The following is a 26,964-nucleotide window of genomic DNA, read 5'->3' as shown; positions in this document are numbered from 1 at the left end:
TTTATTAATCGCTTTCCCCAGTGGGCTCAAAGCGATGTACAGTTACTCAAATATAGACAAGGGACTAACAATGTTGTAGGGGATAGGGAAGGACAACATATATATTCATTTTAACTGCACACGCCGATACTGCCCCGGTGTAGAACGTCTTCTTGGCTGGCTTCGTCGTTTTCCGGCACGGCTGCTTGCTGCTCAGGCTCCAGGACCCGTATGTCTGTCGCCACACTGCCACCGCCTGGCCGGAACGTCCGTTGCAGGAGTTCGATCTGTAGCCGGCAAGCTGTTTTGCCTTTACAAGCCGTGACCATCGACGTTCGACCGTCAGCTAACGCCCTCCCAGAAGGAAGATTGGCGTGCCTGCCCTCGCTAAGGAGCGGTTCCCATTTTATCTACTCGCCAGAGCTTTCGAATCGCTGGGTGGACGATGAGCTGGGGACAACAGGCTGGCTGCTCACACCAGCGCGGGGCCTGAACTGACACAGTTCAGATGTTAAGGCAGTGGGATATACCCACTGTGCCACCGCTCCCCTTTATTTGAGATTTGCATCAGTAGCCTTTCCATTGTGAGATAATCCCATATGTTCCTGTACCAACTCTTAAGAAATGGGGGTGAGGGAGATTTCCTGATATCTAGATGGAATGGAGGTGAAGAGTGCTTATCTTGAACCACAACTGCAGCATCTTTCATGGCCCAGGACTTTGCAGTCTTGGATCACTCAAGATGTACTTCTGGGTACGACGCGGCGACGGGCGGAGCTCGGAATGCTCCGAGACGCCCGAGTCCATTTCGCTTCGTTTGAGGCCTCCCGGAGCTCGGGAGAGCCTTGCCAGATCTCCCGGAGAGAGATCTGGAGCAGGGGGCTCAGCGGTGGCCCCTCCCATGACAGGCAAAGCGGGGGGATGTCCACTGTTTGCTCCAATGCAGGAGCGGTCTTGTGAAGGGGAACATGGCTGCCATGTTCCTCATAGCTGCTGCCTTCCGGTTTTTACCTATATTTAAATACGTGTGGATTACAAACATAGCAATGAAGAAATAAGACTCATAGACCTGCAAGTACATGCATCTTTAACTTGAGAGTTTGGAAGCCCCGAATTGGTTGATGCAAACGGAAAAACAAAGCGGCCAGAAAAGAGAGAAAGCTAAGTGTATTTTTTTTTCTCTCCTCTTTCTTTCGGGGAAAATTTTGTTGTTCTCTTGGGATGGGACTACTGATATGAGAGACTTTCGTAACTAAGACTGAATCAATTTGTGTGAAAATGGCATTCGAAGGGGGAAACGAGATAGAGAATGAAATGGATGACGATATGCTGGTTGGAGAAATGACGATGGAGCAGTTCTTAAAGGTTCTAAAAGAAGGAATTCAAGAGGGTATTAAAGCAGCCTTTGCAAGCTTTCACGAAACCCCCATGGCAACAGAGAGTTCTGGAAATATGGAAAAGCGTGTACAGGGTCCAGAGAGTACAGAGCAGACTCGGGGGGTCCAGCAAGAAAAAGAAGGTACAGAGCAGCTAAATACACCAAGGCAAACCAAAAAAACAACTAAGAGGAGTCAACTGACGAGAGAGAAAATAAAAGGAAAAGGAAGGATGCCTAAAGAGAAGAAAAAGTGGAAAAGGGAAAGACAAGACAGAAATGTGTGGAAGGATAAAAAGGCCAGAAGGGTAGGAAGACAGACATTTTCAAAAAATATTGAGGAGAGACTGGAAGTGAATTATCATCTGTGCAAAGGAAAAGAACACATAGATAATCTACTCTGGAAAAAGAACTTGATTCATAGAAGGCAATGTAAATTATATGAATTATTATTTGATTGATATATCATAATAGGTTTTTAAAATGGATTGATTGGACCAGAGTTAATTGACGTTAGGTTATAGATTATAGTGCTAAGTGTTAGTGGGGGGAAATTAAAGGGATTGGTATTAAATGATTGGTGTAAAGTAAAAAGAGTCACTAAAATAATTCTTTCTGTTTTATATATGGTTTTTTGAAGTGCTCTTTTTCTTTCTTTATCTTCATTGTGATAATTTTTGTGAATGTATGTAATTTTGAATGAATTGATTACTAGATTGTCAAGCTACAGAAAATAATGGTAACAATGGAAAGCTATGGGTAGGAATGAGATAGTAATGTTGGGAGATAGTAAAAGGAGAAAAAATCATGAACCATTCTAAAGTGGGAGGGACAAGTAAATATTTGTGTTAGGTATAATTTTCTCCTCTTGGTGTGGAAATGTATAAAATGGCATGAAATGAATTGATTAATGGTTATGGTGGAATGTCTAAATGGGAATGAACTGATTTGATTAAGGTTAAAATGTATATATAGTGCCTTGATTACTGTCTCCTATGGGAAAGTGTACAAATGAGCGTAGAATATTAGATATTATATTTTTTAGAGGTGAATGATACTAAAGAACAATCCTGACCTCAATAGGTGGGAAGTAAATAAAGGAATAAAAATTAAAATAAAATAAAAATAAAGTTAATTTAAAACGGTATAAAAAATGATAGGTAAATTACTATTGTTTGGTGGAATAAGTGGAAACTTTCTCAGAGGTCTGTCTTAAGAAAATAACGTGGATAAAGATAATTATAAAATATTATTAGTGGATGCTTGTACTTGAAAATTGTCCTAGTCAGTAATTTGATTAGAAGGAAAATGTAATGTTGCTGTCTAAAACAGGCTTTGTTGCTGTCTAAAACATATTTATATAAGGTATTAATCAGATGAATTGTTTATTCAAATTATATTAGAGGTGTATGCATTGTATTGAAAACCCAATAAAAATATATTTTAAAAAAAAATGTTCGTTTCTCGCAGCTGACTTGAAGCATTTCAGAACGAAAAGCCAGCACGGTGTAATGGCTTGAGTGTCAAACTAGGATATGGTAGACCCAGGTTTGAATCCCTCACTCTTCCACAGCAGCTTCAGCAGGGTGACCTTCGTCACTCTCTCTCTTCACCTAGACTACTTCATGGTGTTGTTGGAGGAGGGGAGAACAATGTTGTAAACCACTTTGGGTTGCCACTGGGAAGAAAGAAGGGTAGAGCATCCAAGTAAAATAAAGATGTGACGTTAGCATTAGGTTGGCTGGAGGCCACCATTTGGTGACAGTGTGCAGCTAGCCCAAATGATCTTAGAAAGTCATGCTGTGTTGTTCCACAGGTCGTGGTCAGGGTAAATTCTCAAAGGATCACCAACGCCCAAACCAGATCCATGTTTATTTTATTTATTTATTTATTTTATTGTATTTATACCCCACCCTCCCCGCGAACGGTTTAATATGAGTAAACATGGTTTGGACCTTTTTTATATGGTATACTGGCAAACAAGTCAAATAAACAAATAAATAAATAAAACACTCTGGTATGCAAAAATGTTCCATGCTCACCTTATGGAGGTTGCTGCCGCAGGCATATTCAAGGTTACTGAGGTGAAACTGCAGGACTTTTTCCTCCAGTTCACTGAACTGGATACCAGATTCCTGAATGAAAACTTTATAGATCTCTTGGATTTTATCTGCAATGTAAGACAACATTCCAGTTACCAATAATTGCTCATTTTTCTTAGACCCTCATCTGCAGTAACCCGAATTTAGTATGCCCATAATGCATTCGGCTTTAGTGTTAAAGTGTTTTGTCAAAACTGAGCACCCTTTTACAAGCATATTCGTATAAATATTACAAGAACTGGACTTGTTTGGGACATCTAATTTCTTCTCCTTCACTATTTCTTCTTTCTTTTCCCTGAAAACCCCATAGCATATCCCCTGTTCCTGATTCTTTCCCTCCTTCCCACCCACCAGCCCATCTATCTACTTTTATCTGTCCCCTTGAGTTCAGCTTTCCCTCCTTCACTCCCCAGGCAGCTTCTATCCAGAAAAGCTATGGCTGAGTTGTACAAATGCTGGCCACTGGGCCCAAATCTGTGGAGCGGAACACCCACAAGGACTTGCAGTGCGCAGCACACTTTCTCCCGTATTCCCCCCCCCACATGCTATTTCCTCCTCCTGACAGCCTCCATATCCTCGCTCTTCCCTTCTTCCTTCTCTCCTTTCAACATACCTGTATTTTACCCCCCCCCCATTGTTGGCTATATTTATTTACTTCATTTATACCTCACATTTCTCCCCAGTGGGAACCCAAAGCAGCTCACATCATTCTCCTCTCCTTCATTTTACACTCACACCAACCCTGTGACTACCTCAGTGGCTCAGTGTCACGCAATGAGCTTCAACAGCAGAATGGGGATTCAGATCCTAGTCAGATCCTAGTCAGATCCTAGTCAGAAACTCTAACCACTGTATCACACTGGCTTTTGTAGGGGATGGCTGCTGTTGAATAGTAGCATGCAGCCAGTCCTGGTTGAGTCATGCAAGTTGCATAGTATCAAGTCACCTGGTGGTTGCTGTTAGGCCTGGCCCCGATGGGTTCTCCCTTAAGGCCCCTACCACTTTCCCTGCCTTTTACTGATACTCAGTGGCATAGCAACACCCATTTCTTAAAGGTACAGGCGCTGTTTCTATTATTGGGGGGGGTTAATGCACACACCCAGTGTATTTTGTTGCTACATTTCTCTCTCTCTCAAAGTTCTGTTCATCCATGGCTCCAATCTCTTGGTTTAAGTACCCACAGATCTGGCCATGTTGAGAGTTATATATACTGATGGGCACAATCTAACCACACTTCAAAGTGCTTAAGTCCCATTGATTCTAACGACAGAGTTAAGCACACGCTTAAATCTACTTCCACTGAAATCAATGGGACTACAAAGTGTGCTTAATGTTAGTTGTATTATGCAGATTGCACAAAAGAACTTTCTCATATCATTGGGCTAACAGCTACTTATGAAGCGGTCAACCTAGCGAACCTAATATGAGATCCCTTTTATTTTCAAGGACCAGCATGCTTTGCACAATATCCCCATTGCCTATGCTCAAAGTATACTAAGTCAGTGATACTCAGTGGCTCGGGTAGCGCATGTGGTTCTCTGAGATGCCACCTGTGGCTATTCTGAGTGCCATTACCTGATGTGGCACCTGCTCCGTGTTTCAGGAAAGTGGGCAAGTCTCATGTCCAATGGAGCTTGTGGTGACATGTGGTTCCCACCTTAGAACAACCACCATCGGAGAAACAGGTAAGCTGTGAGCCTCCTTGAAGTGCAGGCCTCATTTTAGGGACAAAGTTTCCTCTAAGCTGTGCTAGAGGGTGCTGGCACACAACATTTTAGCCAGCAGTGCAGGGATTTTTGCCTCAGACCATGAGTGAACTTAGAAGGCATTTTACCCCTCCACTGGAAACAATGGAGGATGGGGCACCTCCTTCTGGGGTCCAAAAATTGGACCCCCCGGTCCAATCTTTTTGAAACCTGGTGAGTTTCTTGAGGAGAGGCACCAGCAACTATCCTGCAAATTTGGTGCCTCTACCTCAACAAAAAAAACCCCAACCAGATACCTCTGAATTCATTCTCCATTATAGCCTATGGGGCCCATTGAGTTTAATGGCCCCCATAAGCTATAATGGAGCCGGGGGAAAGTTTCAGGTTTTTTGCACACCCTTATTATGCTTTTCAGTATGATCTGTAAACTGCTTTGAATCACATGGAAAGGTAGGATATAGTGGAATGGGGCGGGTAGACCTGTTCTCTGGAGGTTTTGGTCTACCCCCGTAGAGGACAACATTTTCTGTAATGAAATTTGACTTGATTCTGTTTTCTCTTACAATGTTTACATTATTTTTAAAATATAGTTTAAATATAGTATAAAGAATTCATTCTGAGATTTTTACAAGGCTACGGAAATAATCTTCTAAAAAACCAATTTGGCTAGATTTAGTCCAGGGCTCTCAATCCAAAAAAATCTTTGACTAAACAAGCATTATTCAAACAACAATGGGTAGCAAAAAAGCATTCTTTGATTTTAGATCAAGGACACAGATGTTATAGCATATATAGCATTCCCTTCCATTTGAGAAAGAAGGAATTAATTTTCTAAGATGGCATCTATGAACTGAAAATAGCTAAGAATTGTTTTGAAACGTTTGTGGGCTGATTTTATTAGGGTGCTTATGAAACCATTTTTGAACACGTGAAAGTGCCTTTGAATCATACCATGGGTCTTATCAGCAGGTCTCCAGGGTCTCAGGCTGAAGTCTTTCACATCATCTGCTATCTGATCCCTTTAACCAGAGATGCCAAGGACTGAACCTGGGAACTTCTGCATGCAATGCAAGCACTCTGCCACTCAGCCACAGTCCCAACAGTTCATTTTAATCAAATAAATATTGAAGCTCTAATTTATTTTGAATTTGGTACTTTCATAACATTTCTCAAGACAAAGGAAGATAAAAAGCCAAATCTAAAGCTGGGGGAGAACCCTAAATTTCAGAAGCAAACTCTTCCTCCTTGCAATGAACGTTTCAGAACACATTTATGATCTTACCCACTTCCAATAACATGGCATAAGAGGAGCACTTGATAGATTTTATCCAGATTTCAACACGATCAGAATGTAAATGATGTAAATGAAACCAAAGAGCCATGTGAATGTAATCACAATCTCTCTGTGCACCAGTAAGTGATTTGCTTCCAGTGGTAATTTACAGTGCCTAAGAGAATGCTGCTCCAGCCTGTCCCTCCCTAATAGCTGAAAGCAGTTTTTCCTGCACCCAGCAAAGCACAGTATGGGCACTGAAAGTCATTTTTTAAAAAATCGATTAATTGCAAAGCAAGTTGGTACAGATATCTGGTACTACTTCCACAGCCGCAATACCTCCTTTGTTCCTACTTACTACCTTTTGGGAATTTCAAGTTGTTTCGCCTTACCTCCAAGAGGAACATCTTGATGCTGGTTTTTATCTTTTCTCCAATCAGCCACAACATCAAGGATGGCATTGAAATGGAAATCCATCCGCTTATCTATAGTAGGGTCGGTTACCCTCCCACCTTCCTGAATCAAGTCGCACTTCTCTCCAAGTTTATTCATCTTAATCTCCAGCTTAAAAAAAAAAAAGATTTAAAAGGGGAGAGGAAAAATCAGGGCATATTTTAAGGAATACTGATTAACACCACCACCCAGTAGTAGAATGCTGTTGCAACAAACTTTTTTTTAAAATACTTTTATACAACTGTCTGGATTTTCAAAAAAAACCAGGGTGGACCAAAATTCAGATAAAAGCTGAAAGTCAGCACTGAGATCTTTGCATTTAGGGGATCAGAACTATTTCAGTTATCATAAAAAGTTATGAGTACTAAGGACTAATTGCCTAAGAAGTCTATTGTGTACAGCAGGATATCACAGATTTCCATGAAGGCAATGTCATGTGGCAGGGAATTAATCACTTAAAATCAGAGCCACTGCACGAGAAGCAACTGTCAAAACAGAACATTTTAAAACAAATGTGTAGAACAAACTATGTGAGATAGATCCTTAATGTTACTCTTTCACATATGGGAAAATTAGGCGGAGGAACTACTTTCCCCAAACCGCCCAATGTCTCCAGAATCTAATTTACACCTCAAACCAGTTCTCTCAGACCCAAAACCAAGAGGCTTTTCAGGGGACTACAGCAGAGTGAAAAAACATGCCTCCAAACTACATATACATACATACACATACATATATTAACCATATGCTTTCTAACTGCAGTGTTTTCATTGGTCAAAATGCAAACCCACTTGCTCACACATAAGCGCTACTGGATTGTTGACACAGCCATTAACAATCTGTGCCCCTTTCCCGATGGTGATTCCCTTGAAAGTCTTGTCATCCCACACACGTCCTCCAATTCTTTCCTTCGCTTCAAGGACAAGCACCTGCAATACACAAGCAGAAGTGGGAAGAAATGCTGCTATGAAAGGCAGCAACATATCCTTCAAGTGTCTTGTCACTAGTAGGCTAATATAAGCATCCTGCTAAGAGTCTGCCCAACTTCTGAGAGAAATGTGATTAACTGAATTCCACAATGAGTCCTGAACCTGGGAGAGATTCAGAGACCATACATTACCACCGAGTCTTTCTTTTAAGAAGTAGATAAACCAGATCCACAGGATCTACCTGAACACTTGATAAGCCACAGCATGCCATGCAACAAACCTCATTTTCCATAAGAGCTTCCATGTTTCATGAGCACATGAAGCGAACTTAAATTCTATCAGACCACTGGTCTGTCAGAGTCAGTACTGTTTGCTCTGACTGGCTCTCCCAGTCTCAGGTTTCACATCACCTTCTACCTGACTCTTTTAACTGGAGATACCAGAGATTGGTTCTTCAGTCACCACTGTTAGTGTCACATCCTTGCCATAGTGTATCATATCTCCTGGAGCTGGAACAGGACACTGCAGGCTCATGTGGCAGATGCTCAACCTGAATAGACTGAAGAAATGTACAGAAGTACTCAATTTCATTTTTATCTGAACAAGCTTTACCTTGATTCCAAAATTGTGAAGTTGCCTTGCAGCTGCTAATCCTGCTGGACCGGCCCCAACCACAATTACAGATTTCTTGAAGAAGAAGAAAAAGCACTAGTAAGAACACCTGAGGAGTCTGTGCACAAGGTGGATCACTGTACAAAACTCTGCTCTTAAGTTTTCCACTGCCAACGTCATAGGCACAAACTGAGCAAAAGTTAAAGTAATGCACAGGTAACTTTTTGTGGAGGACAGTAGGCCTAGACAGGTTTCGCAATGATAAACTCTGTGTAATAATCTGGTTTTGGAAAAGGATTATTGAATAATCATCATCATATAGATAGATGAAAATGTAAAGAATGTTATTCATTAATGGCTTAGGTAAAGGTTTCCCTTGCTCCAAAGCTAATCGAATCCGACTCTAGGGGAGTTCTGACTCATCTCCATTTCCAAGCTGAAAAGCCAGCGCTGTCCGAAGAGGTTTCTGTGGTCACGTGGCCTGCATGACTAAATGCCAAGGCGCACGGAACGCTGTTACCTTCCCACCAAAGTGGTCCCTATTTATCTACTTGCAATTTCTTGCTTTCAAACTGCTAGGTTGGCAGGAGCTGTGGCCAGAGACAGGAGCTCATTCCGTCACACGGTACTCGGGTCTTGAACTGCCGAACTGCAATCTGCAGCTCAGCATCTTAACCTCTGAGCCAATGCAGCCCCTTCTTTTGTAAAGTAGCACATAAAAGAAAAAAGATTTGTTTTGGAGCAAGACACGGAAGCTGCCTTATCCTGATTCTACCAAAGTCAGTACTGTTCATTCTGTCAACAACTCTCCATAGCATCAGGGAGAGGTTTCCTCACACCTGGGATCTTCTGTACATAAAGGTGCTCTACCACTGTGCCATAGTCCCTCCCGAACCTGTGCTAGAAAGAAGAACGAAGCTGCCATCGCACCTAAAAGAATAAATGGTTTTTATGCTTTTTAAGTTGCCTCCTATCCTAAACCGCGTGGAGGGGAGGGAGAATACCAACAATTTATTATGTGACCTGACAAGATTTGGTGAGTACAGTGTGATCCACCCTCTCACTTTTTTCAGCAATGAGCTTCCAGTTTCCCCTTTTGAGGCAGTTGTGAAGAGGTAACAGTCATCAGGATAAGCGTCCCCATTTCTTTCCTTAGCCACAAATACAGTTTTTCATTTTACTTCCCTTTCTCCTCAACCCATCAGAATTTGCCTGGATTTAGTTTATCTGTACGTTGAATCTTAAAGTACTCACACTGTGATAGTCTTTGGGAAGAAGAGGCTGGTCAGGATTAACAGACAAAATCCCTGTATTAATCAGACCTTTCCTGGTCATGAAATGAAGTATCCGCTCTGTCTCCCGTACACAGCGAATTCGCACAAGACCTCGAACAATGATGAAATGAGTACACTTCTGAGGGGTGAGAGGTTCCTGTACGTTGAGAGGAACAGAAAGGACAAAACATACTCAAGAGACAAGAATTTTGCCCTGCTCAAACTGTGTAGCATACCCGTAATTCAGATGATGAGGCTTAGCTGCTAACCATTTCTCTAACACTCATGAACTGTGGGTAAACTATGTTGTTATAAATAATCTTTCACGGTCATTCAAGATCATATACAATTTATAAACAGACCATAGTATAGCACAACACTTCTCTCAAAAATATCTGAAATATACAGAACAAAGTCCTCAGAAGACAATAAAGCATATACACCTCAGGGGAGACAGCCTCCCAAGCACCCAGACCTCCCCAAATATGAGGTGAGCAAAATATATTTACATATGTTTGTCCCAAGGCTGGAAGGACCTGGCTTTGAAAACCCACTGACAGGAGTCCCCTTAGGTAGTTCACTGGAACTATTATTACCCACCACCACCTGCTGGATACTCTGTAGTAAATTCTGCTGTCACTTCCTGAACTAGTCCTCACCATTCCTTGAATGTTCTTACCTCATGATTCTTGGGTGTTTTCCCCTTCCCTTTCTTTTCAGGGAGTTAGGGTTGTATGCCAAGGGCACTGCTTCCCCCAACACTGGTGTCTCCCTGTCAACTTGGTCACCTATGTTTACATCTGGATGTTGCACCAAAGGACACTGAAAAGCACTTCTGGACACTACCTCATATACAAGGAAATCAAGTCTCCTCTCCTAGTCCAGCTGCATTACCTTACCTTCCGTTGGAGAAAAATGATTGTTTTTCTTAAATGACACCTTCTCTTAATACTTGTTGCGGCTGCAGATTGTAAAAGAGAGCCTATCTGGGGTCATAAGCTTTAAATTACTCAATAATAATCATAGCAGTCATCATATCAATAGTGACAACCAGGGTGGAGTAGTTAGATTGCTAGACTAGGATCTTGGAGACCCAGATTCTAACCTCTACTCTGCCATGGAAGCTTGCTGGGTGACCCTGGGCCAGTCACACTCACCCAACCATAACATACCTCACAGGGCAGTTGTTGTGAGGATAAAATAGAGTAAAGGAGGGCAATGTAAGCCACTTTGTGTCCCCACTAAAGAAAAAGGTGTGGTATAAATGAAGTAAACAAACAACATTAAATAAGCAAAGTATTTTCTAAAACAGTAAAAATATATTAAATGTTTTACAAAATGGGTAACCCTCTGGAATGTATAAAAACTCAATTCACTTTTTTTTAAAGGTTTTATGGTTATAGTGGCAAGTTTGTATGTACTTTAACCTAGGAAGTATCTGAAAAAAATTGAAAAATGTTATTTGAATCAATGATTTAAAATCAGACTTCCCCGTATGATAATTTAAATTGTCTTGATTTAGATCAGTCTGTCCTGCACTCTCTTGACCAACGAGTTTTCCCATTTGTTTTAATGGAGGAGACAACTAAGGGCACCTATTCCTTCAGCATGTTGTCCCTTCCACTGAAAAGCTGATTCATGTGCTTTGTATCAGTTTACCAACATAAATTTGAGATTAGCAAGATACAAGAGATAAGAGACAGCAATGCACAGTTTGTAGAAAATATACTTAAATTGCTTATTTGACAATAGCATTCCAAATTCTTAGTCTTGCTTACTTTGCAGTTTGTGTACCACAGGGCCAGAATGAGGTTTCTCAGAGCCAGGTACATGGTGGGGTCTCTTGAATATTCCGGAAACTCATAGAGTTCATCTAGCTCCATTACATCTGGCCTTACGCACAGTGCTTTACCACATTCATTGGGCTGATAGAAAGGCCAGAAGTACTTGTTCATTCCTGAAAGGTAACAGAGCGAAACACAGAATTAGTTTTACCTGGAACCTGCACCATAAGAGCTGACTGTTTTTCATTAAAGGTGTGACAAATGGGGTCAGGGCTTCCTCATGAACAGTGAAGGGTCTGCAGTGGGAGAAGGAGAAGCAAAAGATATCACCCCCCCCCACTTCTCCACAACCACTTCTTTACTGGCTGAGCATCATCTTCAGAGCCAACTATTGGGCTACCTGGCAGTAATCTATATACCATGACAAATGAATCCTTTGTGCTTTTACTGTAGTGGTTAGGAGTGTGGACTCTAATCTGGGAGAACCAGGTTTGATTCCCCAGTCCTCCACATGCAGCTGCTGGTGTGACCTTGGGTCAGTCATAAGTGCCTTCAGAGCTGTTCTCTCAAGGGCAGTTCTCGAAAGAGCTCTCTCAGCCTCACCTACCTCACAGGGTATCTGTTGTGGGGAGGGGAAGGGGAAGGAGATTGTAAGCCACTCTGAGATTCCTTCAGGTAGTGAAGGGCGGGGTATAAATTTAATCTCCTCTTCTCTCTTCTTCTCTTTTGTTGCTTCTCACTCTGTGTCCCCATCATTTGGCTTCACTAAAGCCCTGCTTGCTCTCAGTGATTGTAACACCAGAACACAGAGCTGGGATTGACAGAAGCATAAGAGGAGGGAGCAAAAAAAAAATATGGAGGCAAAAAGCAGTGGAAGCTTGCCTGGCTCAGACCGCCAGCAAGCCCAGAGCTCCCCCTTACAAAACTCAACACACAATTCGTTTAGTTGACAAATTAAGTGATGGGATGATGACTGCTAGAGTTTTAGAATGCGATGCCATTTCCTAACATAAGAACCAAGATGCTCCAAGACTGCTGTGTAACTACTGCGTAACATTATAGTAAGACTGAGAGAAGCCCAACTTAGAGGAACCAAAAGCGGCACAGGAAGATCTCACTCAGGCTGAAACACTTTTAAGAAGTTGCTACCTGCATGCCCTGGATGTTCATATGCAGGATCAGAATACAGTTTACATGCCCAGGCAACTCTGATCTTGTCAGATCTCTGAAGCTGAGCAGGGTCAGCACTGGTCAGCATTTGGACGGGAGATCACTAGGGAATACTAGGGTCTCTACGCAGAGGCAAGCAAAGGCAAACCACCTCTGAACATTTTTTGCCTTGAAAACCCCACAGGGGTCACCATGAGTCAGCTGTGACTTGACAGCCACAGCAGCAACAACAAATTGTTAATGGCTTCACAAAAGGAAGATGCCTTTTAAAGCAGACAGCTGCCTTGCATGGACCAAGTGAAGTACTTTCCACGCCTATTCAATGAGGAGACATAAAAATGCAAATGGGAGGATCTTTACCAGCTATAGTAGGTGGGGTCTTCAAGTGCTCCATTTTTACAGCGTTGGATTCGCCAAGCAGCCGGTGGGTGCTGGTGCAAGAGGGGCTCATGCCCACACAGTCTGGGTAGTAGGCAGACAACAAAGGCGCCGCCACGCTGTCCTTCAGTAATGGGGGAAGAATGAGCATGGAGTACCACCAGGAATCTGAAACTTCAGCAACTCTCTAGGAAAGAGCAGAAGTAGATGGCGAATATGAGGAAGCAATTTAAGATTCTTCTCACACGTTTCCTCTCAGTCCATTAACTTCAGGTCATAAAAGCACTGGGATTACGAGACAGAGTCATACAAGAGACTCCCTTCTTAGTGCTGTGATTACGAAGCAGGACTAATTGTTTTTCATGGAGTAATTCCCTGACTATGAGATTAATAAGGTCTCTTCCAGGATCTGTGCATCTTACTTTCTGCACAGAGGTGTTCCAAGGGAAGAGAGCTTGCCTGTTACAAGAGAGCTAGCAGGAATATGTGGAAATTTGCATAGAGAAATCAAAGATGGTACTAGCTAACCCAGTTCTCAGCCATCCTTTGCTTGCAGTACATTCCAGATATGACAGTAATTCTAATTGTAACAAGACTGAGAGGTGAGATTCTTACTATGACAACCATCAAGGTAGGGGCTGTTTGTCAGTCATTATTAATGTATACTATTTCTTTTTGATATTCAGTATCAGTAGTTTAATAACAAAGCTCTTAGAGCTAGCACAAATGGATAACTTGAGTTTATTATTGCAAGGTAAAGATAATAAATTGCAAAATAAAAGATGGCTAAGGGTATATAATTGGATAAAACAGGTACAGGTTATTAAATAAGTACAACGTTAATTATTTGCATAAGACATGTTACTTGATTCAACTTGATTCAATAACTCTAAAAATTTATGTAATCTAAGGAAATGAAATATTTTATTTTTGGTGGAAAATATGGAAAATAAATGGGCGGAACAAAAATTGGTGTTCTTTTAAAAAAAGTATATTGATATTTTGAGAAATTTATGTGAGTTGAGGTGATATTCTAATCCTGATCTATGTACCTATTACACTTATTCTATATATTAGAATCGTGTCCTCAGTAAATATAAAATGTAAAAGCTTTTGATGAATAATGCTTAATGAATTTTTGTTACTCCGTTCCCCCTTTTTTGTTTCTGTACCCTTTAATTATAATAAAAATTATATATTTGTATGTGTATATATACACACACACATATATACACACACATTCTTTTAAAGGAAACCAACATAAACACTCATAACCTAAACCCAGAAAAGAATATTAGCCACATTCATGTATATCTTCCATGTGGGGTGCTGCAGACATGTAAATTTATTTACAAAATTTATATGCCATCTTTCTACCCTCAACAGAGCCCCCAAGGCAGCTAACAGATTAAAATCATACACAATTTAAAAAGGTCTTTAAAAAACCCCATCATTAAAACAATTAAAACCAAGCTAAAATACACATGCCAAACAAAACATTAATAACAATTAAAACATAGGGCAGGAAGGAGGGATCATTCACCACCCCTTCACCCACTGGTGGAAGATGGCAACAGAAAGTGACAGATGAATCTCCCTGGGGAGACAGTTCCAGAGCTTTGGTGCCATGGCTGAGAATGCCTTCACCCAGACTGCCACCCACCTAATATCAGAAGGTCGGGGCACCCAAAGCAAAGCCCTGAAAGATGACTGTAGCAGTGGGGTAGGTTCATAAGGGAGGAGGTAGACCTTCAGGTATGCTGGTCCCAAGTCAATACCATCACCTTGAATTGTGCCCAGAAACAGACTGGGAGCCAGTGTAGAAGGGCCAAGACTGGACTGATACATTCTCCTTGGCCCATTCCAGTCAACATGTTATCTATAATACACAGATTAGGTTCAGGATTGGACCTTTCCCCTGGGTACTTTCAAATACAGTGCCAAGACATGAGCATTTATGTTAATCACTTGTCCACTATTGTACATTTAGATCAAGGGAACATTCCATATGTGTCATTTTCACACGTCATTCCATCCCCACAAACACAAATTTAATACACAACGCTTACCAGGTCCTCAGGCATGGAGCACTGATCGGAGCCCTCCACCTGGAATACATGAAACTATGTCAAAGAACAGATCTATACAAAGTCACAAGACATTGTTAAACAAGACAGGCATAGAAAGCAATGGCATAAATGCTGTTAAACAAGAAACCAGACAACCCATCATACGTGTGTGTGTGTGTGTGTGTGTGAAACGTGCTGTCATGGAGCAGCCAACTTATGGTGACCTAAGAAGGTTTTCAAGGCAAGAGACAAACAGAGATGATTTGCCATTGCCTGTCTCTGCATAGTGACCCCAGACTTCCTTGGTGGTCTCCCATCCAACTACTAACCAGGGCCAACCCTGCTTAGCTTCCAAGATATGAGGAGATCAGGCTAGCCAGAGCCCAATGGCAGAAAGCCACTAATCGTTAAATGCTGGAAAGCAGTAAGTAAATAAAGGCTGTTGCCAGTGGGTCCTGCCTGTGGTCCTTTGGACCATCTGACTGGCCACTGATGTAAATAAGATTGGTGTGATAAAGCACAGCTTCTCTTATGTTCTAACGGCTGCTGCTTCTTAGGAAAAGAAGCTTTGGGAGAGAGCAATTTGAAGTGCAATAGTGGCCCAGGGAAGAGATTCGCAGTTTTCACCACAACTCCCTCTCCGCAGGTTTATGCAGGTTTAACCTCATAAACATGTGTGGAATCCTTACTGGGAAGAGGAAACTGTTTGGGTATGAAGCTTAAGTACTCCCTCCCTCCTGCCACTTCCACTTCAAATCACACCCTCCCAAAGCTGCTTTTTCTTTTTTTTGGGGGGGGGGGGACACAATGCTGTCTTGGCTCTGGTTACTGTTTATTACTTTTCCTTCATGAAGCTTACATTTAGATATGTCAGAAGAAAGAAGGGCTATTTAAAACTGATTCAACAAGGACTACAAGAAGATCTGCAAGCCAAGGAGAGCTCTCCTTCAAACAGGAGACTGAAGCCCTTCCAGCCAGAAGACCAGCTGTTTCATGCAATAGTCAAGCTCCTCTTTCAAGTGTAAAAAGAGCACTCAACAGTGACACACACAAGTGTTTCAGCAACCAGCACTAGACGTTCCTGAAAAAGAGCTGGAGCGAATGTATCGTATAATGCTGGGGAGTTCATCAATTTATTTAAAACATATTGGCAATTGATAACCGATATTAACAGTGACATAATGCAGTCATTTTTAGAGAAAAGCACCAGCATAAATGTATGGGACTGAGGAAAATATCTGTTTTATAGCAACAGCAAAAAAACTAGCATTTCTAATAGGTCTGAAAATAGACAACACCTTGATGGAATTGTTCAGTTTCATGCCACAACGATATGTTCTAGCGATTTGTGAGGTAAGCTGGATTTCCTTTGTCAGTTGACGCCACTTTCCACACTCCGGTTTTGTACACTGTACCTGGGAATACAATCAAAGAAGTGGTAATCTGTGTTCATTGTTTTTTTTAAAAAAGCATATCAAGAATCAAAGGCACACCAACAATAAAATATTCAGACACACACACACACACACACACACACGCACACACAGAGCTTTCAGTATTTGAACCAGGCCTTCTTTAAGAGGCATGAGCAGCAGCCAGAAGGGCAAATTCTTCTTGAAGCTTTCCATCAAACCTAGTGTCATAACTTAACTATAACACAACAGATTTCAAAAAACTAATGCAGTTTGTATCTCATCTTCCATTCTATCCATAAAGAGGGTTTCACTTCCTCATTATTTCACAAGAAAATGAGTCACTCATTTAAAGAGTTACTAACTTTTCTGCAACATTTTTTATGTCTATGCAGTCCCTGCAAGAATTGTCCCCCTGTCTTTCCAAGTACTGACTCAAATCCTTGAAAAAGATAAAACACTACAGCACCCTTTTTTCACAGAAGTAGAAGGAGGAAGAGATTGGATTTATACCCTGCCCTTCATTTGGAGTCTCAGAGTGGCTTACAATCTCCTTCCCTCCTTCCCTTCCTCTCCCCACAACGGACACCCCGTGAAGCAGGTGGGGCTGAGAGAGCTCTCTCGAGAACTGCTCTTGAGAGAACAGCTCTGAGAGAACTTGTGACTGACCCAAGGTCACTGCAATTTAAGAAGGTCAAGCTACAGGTAAATTAATATTAAAAATATACAAACATTTATTAGGGTGTACACATAAATAAAACATTAAAAAGTTAAAAGAAATAGTCTAAATATCAGACTCAAAGAACATACAGAACTGATCGTTATACATATCCAATAGATGGGTAAAACATTTGACCTAAGGACCACACACTTTTTGGCCCCTTCGGGCCTTCCTCAGTGGTCAGTATTTCTTATTTTACAATGACACACATCCAGAAATACATACATAAATATATGTGTGTGCGTGTGTGTAACCAGGTGTTGCTTTCTTATATGCTTTATAGTTATTGCAAGTTTGTATAATCGGCCATGGATAGTAGCTGTGCAAATTCACCAAATTATTCTGGTATCCAATATTGCATTCATCGGGATGTGTGTCACCTCCATCAAAGGTAGTAAGTCAAGGTCACACCAGCAGCTGCATGTGGAAAAGTGGGGAATCAAACCCGGTTCTCCCAGATTAGAGTCCGCGCTCCTAACCACTACACCAGCCTGGCTCTTTGAGAGGAAGTACATCAACAGAGAGGGAGTACATCAATGGATGCTGTTTCTGGCAACCTGCTACCTTGTCTTTTCTCAGGTAACTATTCAAAAAGTAGTATGAAAATGTCATTTCGAGCCACCACAGGCTCGTATTGCAAGCAACAGTAAGAGGAACAACAAAAGGCAAATCCAAGCACTACAATAAGAACTACCACCGCTAAGGCGATTTGGTGTAGATTTTCCTCTCTGACCTAATCCTCGACAGTTCCCACCCCGCCTTCTAAACCAATTAACTGCTGCCTGTTCTTGGCAATTTCCCTGGGATTCCCATAATGCATCATACAGGACCACGCTTGGTGTTGCTTTCTCCTTTTCCATCGCTCAACAGTGCCTACTCTTATAACGGAATTAGTGCTGCCACACTGTCCGTTTTTGCTATTGTTCAAATTAACGGTATTGACTGTGGCAAATCACTAATTAAATTGTGGAATCTCAATTTAGAGGTCTTGTTGGAGATGTTTCTTTATTATTTAAGACATTTATTAGCTGCCTTTACACCTGGTGAAACTCAAAGCTGCTTAGAAGATAATAAAAGAATGATTTAAAAAAAACACACACACACAAAAGACCGCAATTTAAAATCTCACTAACCAAATTAGTCCAATGCAGTCCCAAATAAAACTGTCTTATGTTGAAAGGAGGAGAGGCATGAGGGAGGGGCATGATCCACTCAGTTGAAATAGCCCATGAGCAGAGAAAAGATGAAGAATCCAGTAGCACCTTAAAGACTCATAAAAGCTCATGCCCTGCCACAGGTGTTGTTAGTCTTTAAGATGCTACTGGACTCTTCCTCTTTTCTACTGCTACAGACAAACCAACAGGGCTACCCAGCTTGAGCAGAGAGGCATACTGGCAGGTCCTATCCACCAGCTAAGCTTCAAATAAGTCCAGTGACTGAAATCACAAGAGGGGTAATAAAAGACTTGCAAAGAGGTTACAGTGCAATCCTAAACAGAGTTATAGCCTCCTAAGGTCACTGAGTTCAATGGTCTTAAAATTCATGATTAGATATGGAACGCCAATCCAAAGAAAATTACCCTCAAAACATTAAATGCCCTCCAAACCTTTCTTGATTTCGTTTTGGATATTCTCCCTCAGAAACAAAGGCCTGCTTCCCTCAGCACTGGTCAACGTACAGGAAGAAAAAATCAAAAAAGATACATACATGATTTCACAGTGATGTATCTTTATGAATAAATCCCTTACCCAATAAGGGAGCTGTTGATCAGCCATAAACGCTTTAGGACTTGGCTCACTTTTCCCATTACTGGTCCAAATCCGTTTCCAGGCAGTGTATTTTTCATAGCCATCTTTATGACTAGGAGAAACGACAGAGTCAGTGGTAAATAAAAGAAACAGAAGGGACAGTACAGGTCAATCTATTTTAAAACTTAAGATTCATTCCAGAAATAAAATTCTAAGAACAAGAAAACAGGCATAAAAAGAGTTGATTTTTCTAAATAAGAACAGAAATTAGAAATACTATTGTGTTCTGGTTCGTTTGGTTGTTTTTACTTTGTTCCTTCTGATAATTGTGCCAACTCAGAATTCCTCAAGTAGCAGTAATGATTATCGAGACCCTGACCTCCATGAGGGTTTCACTGTTGGAATACCTGCCATCTACAGCAACCTGGTTTTAACTAAACAGCTTGTATTTCAAGAAGAAGCTGAGATCCTGACTGGTGCTGCAAGTTTTCCAGTTAACAGCATTCTGTTCAATAGTACAAAATGGTATAAAGGCCAATTGCAACCATCGTAGCAGTAAGGATGCTCACTTGTACCCCTCTGCTTACAAGCATCCAGTAGATACTTAGTAAAGAATACACATATTATTAGGCTTAATCATTTCTTGTGTTTTACAACTGATGCTTCAAAAAAGGAGGTTTTGTATTATTGTGAAACAGCTTTTTCACCATTTTTATTGTGGCGTCTTTTAGAAACAGTGTCAATTTCCAGCCAATGGCTTGGATCCCACGGAGTGTTCTTGCTGACAGAAAGAACCCCCAGGAACAACACTGCAAAGGAAGCTATGCTCTACTGATGGAAATTCTTCCATCTGTGGGATCCACCCCATTACTGGCAAAGTTTCAGTAGATTCAGTCCAGTAAATCATGCACTTTATAAACCAGTGTTCATTCAGCACTGTTATTTTAAGCCATGAAGTCAAGTAGGAACAGCAAAGTATAACCGTTTTTGCAATGAACAGATTAGGATTAAACAGCAAACACAAGTAATCACCTCGGAAGGCTTAAAAAGTTACCTTCTGTAATAATGATCAAAACATTCGTTGCAGAAATGTTCCCCACAGGAGAGATGATACCATCTTGATGTATAGCCATTTTTAGCACACCTGAAACACATGAAAATAAAGTGTTACAGATTTATGTATTTTTTAAAAAGCTATGAAGTACCTCCACTTGTATATACTGAACTCCAGATTAAACAGAAGAGCAATGGGTACCTAGAAAGGCTGGAATGGATCCCACAGATCTGTTCCCATTAATAGTGGCATTTTCCCTGATGAAAGGAACCATTCCTTGATAACACAGGTTCTTGGCAGAAGAACCCCTTGCACCAGGAACAGATCTACAGCTCAAAATCCATTGCTTTTTTCAACGCTGTCCAATAACAGTTCTATTTCTACTTGCGTATATGTTACATCCTCTGGCTGAATACTTTAAAAGTGTCCAAATCTGTGTTCTAATTACATTTCTATTCAATTTGATTTATTATGATCAAAGATCAGCAAATACCTTAAAATGTTACATAAATTACATTTCTCTAATTCCTTCATTTAAGAACTAGTAAACAGAGAACCATGGTGGAAAAACTAAAGGAGGAGTAACAGTTTTCTTTGTGGCAAGGCATGCACATTAAGCAAAAGAGGCCTTTCTCAGCTTGAATCCCCTTGTTCAGTTTTTAAGTTGCCTTGTTCTGAAGCTGTGTGCTTTGTTTCCTATCCATACTGTCTGAGGATACACTATTGTGCTTTGTGGGAATACACACACTTAGCTCATTGGGTAGCTATGTCATTCCAGTGTTGTGGCTGCTTCATGCAATTATGTGCTGTCCAATAATGGAAGGGTTCCATAGTTGCTTGAACAAAAGCATTCTTTAACTAGAGAATTAGAGAGAGTACAGTTGCCAACAGTTTATAACAAGCAGCCTGACTTTCTGGCCTTCCCTTCAGTCTGTTTCTTCCCAGAACTCCAATTCCCACCTCCAAATCCTGCGGAGAGTGACTCTGTAGTAACGTGTTCAAGAGCACCAATTTTGTTCCAAAGCCTCTATGCATGCAAAATCTGTATACAAATATGCTGAAAGTGTGCCATGAGCACAGAAATCTCCTTTAAAATGTGATAGTGGGCACAGAAATCTTCAGTTTTAAAAAGGAGGGAGTTTCTAGTCCTCATGATTAAGATGTATTTGAAAAAGCACAGACAATTCTGACAAAAATCTAAGAACCCAACATTCCTAATCTTTAGGGACAAGATTTCAGTGCCCTGAATTCTACTTCCCACTTACTAAAATGGAAGTTATCATGCAAAGCAAGTGTCAATATACAAATATGACTAATCTGCATAATCTGTATTCATCACAGAATTGAGATTTTTCTCTCTTTTTTAGCATGGAGTACACACTGAATATTGGTTATAAAAACACTTGGTGTAGAAAGGGGCAAGTAAATTTTTCAGGATGTTAAAGTAACTACCCTATGAAGAAAGGTTAGAAAAAAGACAACTAAGCAGGTATTTGTTAGAGGTTTGTAATATTATATATGAAAATGAACAGAGAAAACATTCTCTCTTTCCTAAAATACTATTATTTAGGGGTACTCAATGAAGTTGAAGAGCAGTAGATCTATGGCAAAAGAAAGTACATCTTCACACACACAATGAGAGCAATCCTAAGGATGTATACATGACATCATACTCGGATCTATTCAACAGGACTTACTCCCAGGAAAGTGTTGTTAGGATTGCTTTGAATGTGGTGCTCACCATCATAGGATATAGCACTGGTCACTAGTATTTGTGGCTTTAAAAGGAAATTAGACAATGGCTAAATAAGAACTCCATGTTCAGACAGGACACCTCTGAATGCCAGTTGCTGGGAGACAATAGTAGGGAAGGTCTGACCCCTGCTTAGGGGTTCTTGTGGGGCATTTAGCTGGCTGTGGGAAACAAGATACAGGACTAGACAGAGGTATTATCAGGAGATTGTGAGCCAGTTGCTTGACTCTTTCAACATATACTTCTTTAATTAAAATATTTATATATGTCCCTTTCTTCTGGGTATCTCAGGACCTAAAGTGTGTACATTATAAACCAACTTATACAACACATTAACAACACAACTAAAAGTGCTTTGACCTGGATAGCCCAGGCAAGCCCGATCTTGTTAGATCTTGGAAGCTAAGCAGGGCCGATACTGGCAAATATTTGGATGGGAGACCTCCAAAGAATACCAGGGACAGGAGGCAGAGGTTGTGCTTCTCCATGCCCCATCAAGCTGCTTCTCCACGCCCCAGTAGGAGTTGCCAGAGGTCACCATGACTCCCAGGCATGGGTGCGTGCACCCACAAAAAGAAAAATGCAAAAATACCAAAAAAAACCCCCCAAAACCCTACACTAAAAGCAACTTGTGCCTCCAACCAGCAAGGTAATCCCCTTTGCCCAGGAACATAGGTATTTTTAAAAAACCATGTGAATTTCTCCAAAGATAAAGTGGAATGGGAAAAATGCCCTCTGAAATGAAGAACACTTTGCTGATGAATGGGAACAGGTATCAAGAGAAACCCAAACCTTTCAGCTGCACTTGCAAAGCAAACAGGACACGTTGCCGTACACCCTGCCTTTTCACACTTCCGATACTTTTTCTCTGAAGCATCTTCATCATCCTCCACTGTATCCGCAGCCTTCCTCCGGACCTAGCAGAAAACAATGTAACTAAAGAATTCGCACTAGCTTTAGGGATCTACAGGCTTTACCTCTGTGATGTAGTAGTGAGGGAAAATGGCTGCATTAAGTTTTCTCCACATGGAGAGAGAGTATTCTAGCACAAAACTAACTCCTATACATTCACTTCAGATAGAGAACAAATCTTTTTAAATAAACTAAAAATGTTTCATGGGCTGTGTGCATGTATGGTTTGTACTGAAATGTGCAAAAGTGACTGTGGAAACATTTAGCTTTCTAATAGACAAGGAAACATTTCAAAATAACTGTGTTTTTTGCCAGGATACTGAAATGAACTTCAACTGAGCAAGTCTTCAGATCAGCCCAGGACACATTAAGGGCTAAAGCTATCAGTATGGGAAAAACAAACATGTGCTCAGTTTCCTCCAAGGACAATATACAGCTTGAGCTGCAATCCAGTTCAACTACATTACTAGGGTTTAAACCAAATCAGTTCTACTGACTTCAATGCTACTAAGAGTATGAGCCAAAAATGCAATGTAATTCAGTGAAAATTGTTTACAAGCAAACATACAAAGGATCTAACAACTATCACCTTAGTTTTTCAACTGAACTTTAAAACATACTAATATACTATCAGTAGTAAACATACTAATATACACCTCATTACACTCTTCTAAATCCTCTTTCAAGGGACTCAGAAGGGTACAACTCTGCCTAATATGGCACCCAACATGCATTCTGGATGCAACCCAAGTGGCTGTCTTTTATTTTTATACAGACAGAAAGACCCACACACACACAATTTCATTTAAACTTAACTCTATTTTAATTACCTGCCTGCCTGAACTCCTCAAAGGAAGGTTGTCAGGAGACTGATCCAACATCACTGTTTTCTTCTTTGCTCGGACCCTTCCAGAAGACATTATGCTGCAGCATAAAAATCAAGTGGACGTCTGATTTAGAGTACACAGGAACATGACATATATGATCAGGGGTCATTTCGTAGAAAAAGAGGTGCAGGAGCTCATTAGCATAACTCATTAGCATAACTTATCTGCATATGCCACACACCCTGACATCACTGGAAGTGTGTCAGAAGGCAACACCCACTGCTCATGCTCCACTGGACTGTTTTGGATTGCTAGCTATTGGGAGGGGGGAATGTGCAGATCTGTCCTCGCAGAGGAGGCAGAGCTTGTACCTGAATAACACTTGGTCTTAAAGGTGCCACTGGACTGTTTTGGCCTGGGGGGCGCTCTGCAACTTACCTGGCTGCTTCTTGCTCTGACTGAGGGCTGCTGGGAGCAGGGGGTGGGGCTTGTTGCATCTGCCCGCTCCCTGGGCCCTTTACTGCCAGAGCTCTGCTCCTGTGCGCTCCTGCAGGAAATGACCCCTGTATATGATAGCAAATATGTTGGATAATATGTTGGACATACTCTAAATCTGCACAGTGGAAGTCTAAAAAACAAGGCACAGGAGGTATGATGCAGGCTTAATTAGGTACCAAATAAGTTCTCAAGCTGCACAACAGGAGACCATGACAGAGACACCATGGCAGCTTTTTTTTAAAGATAAAAGCTGGCAGTAATTTAGATGCATCTCCCAGCTGTATTAAGAACCCATTCACTGCTCTTTTTATTACACTTCTCCCCATGTTTGCATTTATTCATGTAGGATTTTCCTGGTGATTGTGTAAACTTGGCCTGTTTGTAATGGATTTATATTATTTGTAATGGATTCATATTTCTGGTAAAACAAAAAATTCAAACACTTGGGTACACAGTAAACACCTAAAACGCCTGCATGGTTTGTCTTCCAGTCCATGGTAAGCCAGCCCTTCTCCCAGTGCTGTAGTCAGAACCCAGAGTGTCCCAACATGTACTGAAAGCCGAAGTCTGCACACAGTGAGTGCAACCAGCTTGTTTTAGATCTGAAGACCACACCCAGACATTCGTACAAGGAGAACCTTAGATAAGAACTGCCATTCCACATACAGCAAGCCTAGATACTTTATTCATACTAAGCAGATAACGCAATCCTTATGAAGGATCTGAACCTCTCCAGAGCACATTTACAGTGTATATGAATACACACTAGCTTCGTTCTCTATTACCAAGTCACTGTGTGACTCTCTTGGAATTAAATAATTCAGCATAGTTTCATTGCCGGTGTAGATTTGTTTCCTGTGCTGAGGAATTAATGCACACAGAATATATATTAATCCCACATAGTTACAAACTTCCAGCTCCATTATATCTTCCCCCAAACTACAAATCCAGAGAGACTGAGCTACAGTTATGCAGGAAGAAGGGTTAATTATATTCAGGGTGGGTAATTTACCCAGCAGGAAGGGCAGGTTTCTCCTCAACTTGGAGTCAAATCGCCTAGTTTTCAACTGGCTAATGAATGTCTTTCCAAAGCACTTCGAAACAGAGCTGTAAGGATATAAACAAATAGAAGCATTGTGAGAACAAGGGAAAGTGACCTTCCTGGCCACAGAATTCTTTTTTATCCTCTGCTCCAAGAAACCAGCTCAGATACCCCCTGTAGAACACCACCCTAACAAAGACTTCCAGAAGCAGATACACCCACTGCCCCCAAACTTTGCAGGAAGGAGACATGGCCCTTTCAAAGCAGCACGTGCTACAATGAATGCCAGGCAGGCTGATGGGAAACCATTTCAAGTGACAGCATGCCTTCATGGGGAGAGAGGCCTTTCATCAGAAACATGTTCCAGTCAGTGCATCTAACAAGCTACATAACGATAATCATGTGGCTACCTACTAGTTTACAAGAACAACAAGAGGACTGAAAAATTCAGCTTGAGATTTGGGTAAAATTCCACCCAAATAAAATGACACACACCCTTTACAAAAGTATTGCTTCTCCAATTTCGGATGCAATACCAAAGCTCAGCAACACACATTAAATCATGGGGTTAGTTCACACACTTCCTGGAGTCTCTAAAATACAGTATTATTGTGGATTTCAGGCCATGGTAAAAGACTACATCCCTACACAGTAAATTTACTGGGGACTAGTACAGGTCCCATTGGCCTGAATGCACAACCCATAATCTCTCCATAGAAGAGAATGAAAGGAATACTTCGGATAAATCCAGGTGGGCAGCCATGTTGGTTGGAAGCAGTAGAACGAATTTTGAGTCCAGTGGCACCTTTAAGACCAACAAAGGTTTATTCAAGGTATGAGCTTCCATGTGGACGCACACTTTTTCAGCTACAATGAAATACAATCCATTTCCATTTCATTGTATCTGAGACAGTGTGCATGCACACAAAAGCTCATACCTTGAACAAACCTTTGTTGGTCTTAAAGGTGCCACTGGACTCAAAATCTGGTATACCTTGGATCAATAAGCTCACAGCAGGTTCCTCTTAAAATTCCTGAATTGAGTGTTTAATTTCTCAAAGATCCAGGTGGTCAGCCATGTTGGTCTGAAGCAGTAGAACAAATTCAGAATCCAGTGGCACCTTTAAGACCAACAAAGGTTTGTTCAAGGTATGAGCTTTCGAAAGCTCATACCTTGAATAAACCTTTGTCGGCCTGAAAGGTGCCACTGGACTCTACATTTGTTCTGATTTCTCAAAGGGCAGAGACTCAAGCTGGTCTCTGCCCCATCCCAAACCCCAGGATGGGGAGATCTGGCCAGGGCTGCTCATTTCAATCCTCTTGCATTACAGTAGTAGTCCTCACTGATAGTGGAAAGTCGCTTTGCTTTTCCCACGGAGCTCAGAAGCACGTTTATCTCGGTTATTAGTCCACAGACACGGGCAGGTCCTGGCTCCAGCGAAGCCACGCCTCGACGCCAACCGATCTGTAAAACTTCCCACATGTCCCCCCTGTGGGGCAATTCTCACTTCCACGCGCGCTCCCAGCCAGGGGGGAAATCTTGCTGCAAGACGGACAAAGCCCCCTTCCGCGCCACAGCGAGACCTCGCCGAGAAAGACTGACCCGGTGGGGGGGGGGGGAGAAAGCGGAGCTCTCGCTCCTGCGCCCTGTCATCCACTAGCCGCCGCAGGTTGCAGCCGGGAAGGCGGCGCTCTGGCCTCGTCCACGGGGGAAACCCTGCCTCGGCCGGAGCCCAGCGACCCCTCGGCTTCTCCAGCCGCCCCCGAGAAGCGAACAAGCCGATCAGCGCCCTCACGTGCCGCCGGTCCTCCTCCTCCTCCTCGCCGCCACCCTCCAGTCTCACCTCCCCTCCACCGCCCAAGAGCTGCTTCCGCTGTCCTCAGCGCGTAACG

The 26,964-nt window shown here is 41.7% G+C and overlaps 1 protein-coding gene across 1 annotated transcript in view; it reads right to left on the bottom strand.

The window, feature by feature from the left end:
- The window catches only part of KDM1B (lysine (K)-specific demethylase 1B), a 42,516-nt gene extending 15,569 nt beyond the window's left edge, over positions 1-26,947 (bottom strand). The window contains exons 1-15 of the mRNA XM_015407784.1: positions 26,916-26,947; positions 25,042-25,136; positions 23,535-23,628; positions 22,585-22,709; positions 20,040-20,129; positions 18,986-19,097; positions 16,403-16,519; positions 15,105-15,143; positions 13,018-13,222; positions 11,482-11,660; positions 9,684-9,860; positions 8,430-8,504; positions 7,680-7,817; positions 6,828-6,999; positions 3,397-3,524 (exon numbers count right to left, since the gene is read on the bottom strand). Of these exons, the coding sequence (XP_015263270.1) occupies positions 3,397-3,524; positions 6,828-6,999; positions 7,680-7,817; positions 8,430-8,504; positions 9,684-9,860; positions 11,482-11,660; positions 13,018-13,222; positions 15,105-15,143; positions 16,403-16,519; positions 18,986-19,097; positions 20,040-20,129; positions 22,585-22,709; positions 23,535-23,624 (1,647 nt within the window). The 5' untranslated portion in view covers positions 23,625-23,628; positions 25,042-25,136; positions 26,916-26,947. The remainder of the gene's footprint in view (positions 1-3,396; positions 3,525-6,827; positions 7,000-7,679; positions 7,818-8,429; positions 8,505-9,683; positions 9,861-11,481; positions 11,661-13,017; positions 13,223-15,104; positions 15,144-16,402; positions 16,520-18,985; positions 19,098-20,039; positions 20,130-22,584; positions 22,710-23,534; positions 23,629-25,041; positions 25,137-26,915) is intronic.
- Positions 26,948-26,964: the final 17 nt, after the last annotated feature.

Source organism: Gekko japonicus, unplaced genomic scaffold, assembly GCF_001447785.1.
Source record: "Gekko japonicus isolate JY-2015 unplaced genomic scaffold, Gekko_japonicus_V1.1 scaffold2796, whole genome shotgun sequence".
NCBI lineage: Eukaryota > Metazoa > Chordata > Lepidosauria > Squamata > Gekkonidae > Gekko > Gekko japonicus.
The sequence above is the reverse complement of the archived record's forward strand: the minus strand, read 5'-3'. Positions and strand labels throughout refer to the sequence as shown.